We start from the raw sequence: 4676 nt of genomic DNA, 5'->3' as shown, positions 1-4676 counted from the left end.
GCTGATCAGCAGCGTGATTAACTCGCACTTACACAGGATATAGCGCCGCTAATCCTTCAATCACGGGATCCACATCACGCGTCACATAGCTTCACTTAGAGGACGGAATCTCCACAAAAATCCCAAATCTCCTCACTCTACCAACAGAGCAAATTTCAAAAGTCATAAAGGAGAATCTAACTACGACCGTTATGTCGCTCAGGAGCCACGTGTTGCAGCCTTCCTGAAACGGGCTGACTGGCCACACACGTAGATACGTGAAGATGTCCGGAAATCCAGAAACCCACGCATTGCCCACCTGGTTTATGCCACTTGAAGGATGCTAATGCCAGGTAACCATCACTTAGACTCATTTTCTCCCACACCACTGTTTTCGGATTACCTTCAACAAACTTTCTAAGGTCCGCGTGATGTGAATCAGGAACCCGTTTTTCTAAGGTGGCATCCTGAATTTCAATACCGTGTCCTTCAGGCAGGGTGATGAGTCATACTGAACACAGTTAACCAATCAGAACGCACCTGCAATATCGGATTTCTCTCAGTCTCTTTGATAACACTGGTTAATACGATAACGAATAAGATATTCATCACTCTGTCTCGTGGTCTCTCACATAGCTGCTTCTCGTGTTCCGAAAACCTTCGACGACCCATGTGACGTCACTCAGGAACCCATTTTTCTATCTGCGGTAGCTTTTCACTTAAGGTGGCATCCTGAATTTCACTACCGTATTCCTCGGGCAAAGTGATGAGTCATACTGAACACAAGCAACCAATCAGAACGCACCTGCCAATGTCGAATTTCTGTCAGTCTAACTGAACACACTGGTTAACACGATATCGAATAAGATATTTATCACGATGATAATCGAACCTGGCAGTTGTGTGGTCTCTTCTACCAGGCAGAAGCCAGTCACGAACGCCATTTCGTGCGGATTAACAAGACGTATAATCAATTTCCAGCGATCACAATTTAATCGTTCGTTTGTGTGTGATGCAAAAGTAAACAAAAATAAACCGTCCCCAAGGGACCGATTTTAATTTATTCCGAGTAGTTGTATGTTTTGAGAGTTGGGCAGAGTGATCAAACGTGCCGCCGGCATTTCATTTGGCAGAACAATTTGCGTTCCAGATGAGACGCACTGACTTTAAATTAGGTTTTTAAACGGTTGAAAATGATAGGAACTGGGACGTAAATCTCAGAGTGGTGTGGGTCAAAGATACTGATGCTAGAAAATACGATTAAGCAACGCAAAATATTTTGCCAATAAAGAAGTCCACGTTTATAACCTATTAGTCTAGCTCTCTAAAGCAGTTATTTCTTAATGTTCACATTCTGGCCCGGCTATAGAAAATAAACAATCATGATACAACTCATCATATGAAACTAATAGAGCACTACCATTTCTAAACACTTGACGTTAGTCATTTCATCAAAAACTTGTGAAAACCTCTAGAAAAGAAGGGAGCCCAGAGGTTGCAAACTTTTTGTCACCAGAGTATAAACTTTCTCTCTGCCCTAACGCGTCTATTTAGCTCTGAAGTATAAGTGACGGGTTGCGCATAGCTTCACTGATGCGTTTGTGAGGTGTGTCGCGTCGTGATTCGTATACCTCAATTTCGATTGGTTCGTTGCCTTTTCGGCATATTCGATCGCTATTCCGATTGGTTAGGCAACATTCTGAGTCATGTTTTGGTCCGCTTTTGAGGAGTTGTGCAAAACGGAGCAGCCTTCATCTGAGCAATGACCAATTAACAGACCAAAGCTACCGATTACTCGACGCTTCACCTAGAGAAACCATCTGAAAAGTATTTTTCGTTGAAAATAACTCAAATAGAAGTCATCTCCAATATATTCAAGGTATTTTCTCAACAAACACTGTTGATGCTTGGACGGAAACCGCCTTGTGCGATTCCAGCACAACACCAGAGTTGTCAATGAGTTATCTTTCAGCCAGAACCATTATTTGAAATGCGACTAGAAATTCTCAAGGACTGATAATCAACTAAGGTAATGAGACTGAAACCATTGATCAGTCGTGATTTGCAGACTTCACTGTGGATAGAAAAACCCGAATGTCGTGAAACGATGAGAGCTTTTTCCATCTGTTTGTTTGAGTGCTTGTTTCGAACGCATCTTGTGACGGGACAGTGAATCTTTGTACCATCCGTATTAACCGATACTGGGGTTTGCCACCAATCGATTGAGCATCAATACACACCTAACAGATCGTACAAATCAAGCTTACTTGAAAAGTTCTAAGAACAAGTCACAATGAGCACTTTTCGTTTTCGATGATCGGCTGTTTGTGGACAGACCAACGGAAGTTGACCGTTCAATTTAGTTTTCTGTCTTTCATTTGAAACTCGATGACTGAGTTGCGATACAGACACAGATTGACAGAGTTGTAGATTTAATCAATAAGTGTTCTGACCTTGCGTAAAGCTTTGCGACAAATGACACAATTAAACGGAGTGGAAAAATGCACCACATACGTCCTATTCCTGAAACGATTATTCCTTCCTCAACGGTACCACCTCTTCAGTCTTAAGAAGAATCAAAGCTTTGAAGACATCATTAAACTTGCTCATTGAATGGAGAAACAGTAATTGCATACATTCTAGGATACTAATCCTCATGGAGGCGAGATTGCTCAAGTGGTTAGAGCGCGAATTTACTGACCGGAAGGTCCATGGTTCGAACGCGACCTACGCATCTCGGCTTCTTCTGTCTAGGTGTGGGCAAACTGGCAGTATCTCAGCCCTCATGCTTCCCTCGGGTGACCTGGCGGTTGGGCACCGAAAAGTTGCTACAGCTGAACGGTTTTTTACCTATTCTCAAGACTTCAACAGTTGAACGGTATATTTAGTTCTCTACCGATCACGACCAAACAGAAACCTTTACAGGATTCTTCTTGGATATTCAATGTAACTCGGTTTTTGTGGCAGTATTTTGTTGTAGAATCAACTGAATTGAGCTGAAAATATGGGGCCACAATCTTGACTGCCAGGCCATTCAATCTGTCACATTTGTAGAGTTAACTTAATCAATTTTCCTAGAAAACTCTTTTGAAGCTATCCAAGTGAGTCTAGGCCAAAATGACCGATAATGCTTTAAAATATCCGGAAAAACAGTTTCTGTCTGCAGTTATTTGTTCTTGATTCTCGAATGGCATATGAAGGTGATGTCAAGGTGAGAGCAGGTAAACAGCCGGATGTAAAAAATCACCCAATTGACCGCTACAGCAACAAAACCGTTTGCATTTTCGACGTATTGATCCCAGAACTGCAGCAGTTAATGAGATTAACTTGGATAAACTTCAACTAGTCAAGATACTGGTGTCAATGTTCGGTGTACCAGTGGTACTTAAGAGTGGAAGCACTGAGCTTGAGTTTTTAAGAGTTGTTGACGCCGGTGGACTTCAGATGTTTTCAATCAATGTCTCCAATCAATCAATTCTAATCAGTTGGTGACCTGCTCACTAAGCCGGATGAAGCTTCTGTGTCAAAATCAAAACTTTGGCCATTTAAAAACTATCGATTGTTTACCAACCTCTTCTGAAACGATGTTGATTGGTTATTTGATTGATCAATCCTATTGGCTGACTCATTCATTGGTGCTTTGATAGTTCGAAGTCCAACCATCTCTGGACCTTGACCTCCTCAGCTAGGTAATCGTCATCTTCGCAGTTGATTTCACATGTTTCTCTTTTCGTCAGTCTCTTCTATTTCAGCTGTCCGATAAGCTTCGCTGTCATTTATTAGTGCACTGCTGATGATGGTCGTAACAAAATCAGAAGGTAAATGCAATAATAAAAGTTTTTAGTATGGTTAGTATGCCAATATTAAAAGTTTTCAGTATGGTTGACAGTGGTGGGTTGCAACACGTATAAAAATAAATACAATGCAAAATAGGGGCAAGTCAAGAAAGGAACTTATCGTCTGTGAGAGTTCCTTGGCGAAAGTTCGGACGCGGGACGTGTCTTTTCCGCAGTATGGTTGCTACACTTGTTCCATAATTGTCTGTGGACTTGAGGAGAGTGGTTGCCTTCCTGCTCCCTGCGCGTGCGCGACTCTGTGTGCTGACTGTGTTCGGTTTCCCTATATGTAGGTGCGTTCGCGTGTACGTGGGTGTGTCAGCAAATGAGTTGTTACGCTCACTAGGGGGTACAGACAATCGATGTCCTATGAGTCACTTAAAGTGACGTGGCTTGTGAGTATAAAAAAAGACAAGTCTCGTGATCCAGTGAGCTATTGTGAGGTGAACAGTTAAGTATGTGGATGAATGGGTTGCTACACATTCAAATGAAGTAGTAGGTTGACTAGATCCATTGAGCTTCTTTCGAATTCTCAACCAGCATAATTTAATCCAATATGCGGTAGCCCATCGGAATTCGAAACCCATAACTTTGAAATTTGGAGGATTTGATACACTGTAAAGAAGGAGAACCGGTTGTTCTCGGTGTCCATGTGAATCTTACCTGTTGGAGCGACTATCGTGAAGGTAGACCCTAATCCGAATGAGTAGTACTCAGCTCAGCAGGTCATGTTCACTACTATGTAAAACCTCGTACAGATAACACTTTAGCCAGACGCTTGACGGGTATTTTTATGCGGTATTTGAGCTCGTTTACTAACCACACTCGAACGAAACGATCGAACTTGCGGAGTGGAACCGC

At 42.3% G+C, this 4676-nt stretch overlaps 1 protein-coding gene across 1 annotated transcript in view; it reads right to left on the bottom strand.

Annotated features, from left to right (window-relative positions):
- Nucleotides 1–2766, bottom strand: part of T265_09457 (hypothetical protein) — a gene marked incomplete at both ends in the record, with an annotated part of 5921 nt that extends 3155 nt beyond the window's left edge. Inside the window, 2 exons of the mRNA XM_009175532.1 lie at nt 520–556; nt 2711–2766. Coding sequence (XP_009173796.1) covers nt 520–556; nt 2711–2766 — 93 coding nt within the window. The remainder of the gene's footprint in view (nt 1–519; nt 557–2710) is intronic.
- Between the last annotated feature and the right edge of the window lie 1910 nt (nt 2767–4676).

Source organism: Opisthorchis viverrini (genome assembly GCF_000715545.1).
Source record: "Opisthorchis viverrini unplaced genomic scaffold opera_v5_275, whole genome shotgun sequence".
NCBI lineage: Eukaryota > Metazoa > Platyhelminthes > Trematoda > Opisthorchiida > Opisthorchiidae > Opisthorchis > Opisthorchis viverrini.
The sequence above is the reverse complement of the archived record's forward strand: the minus strand, read 5'-3'. Positions and strand labels throughout refer to the sequence as shown.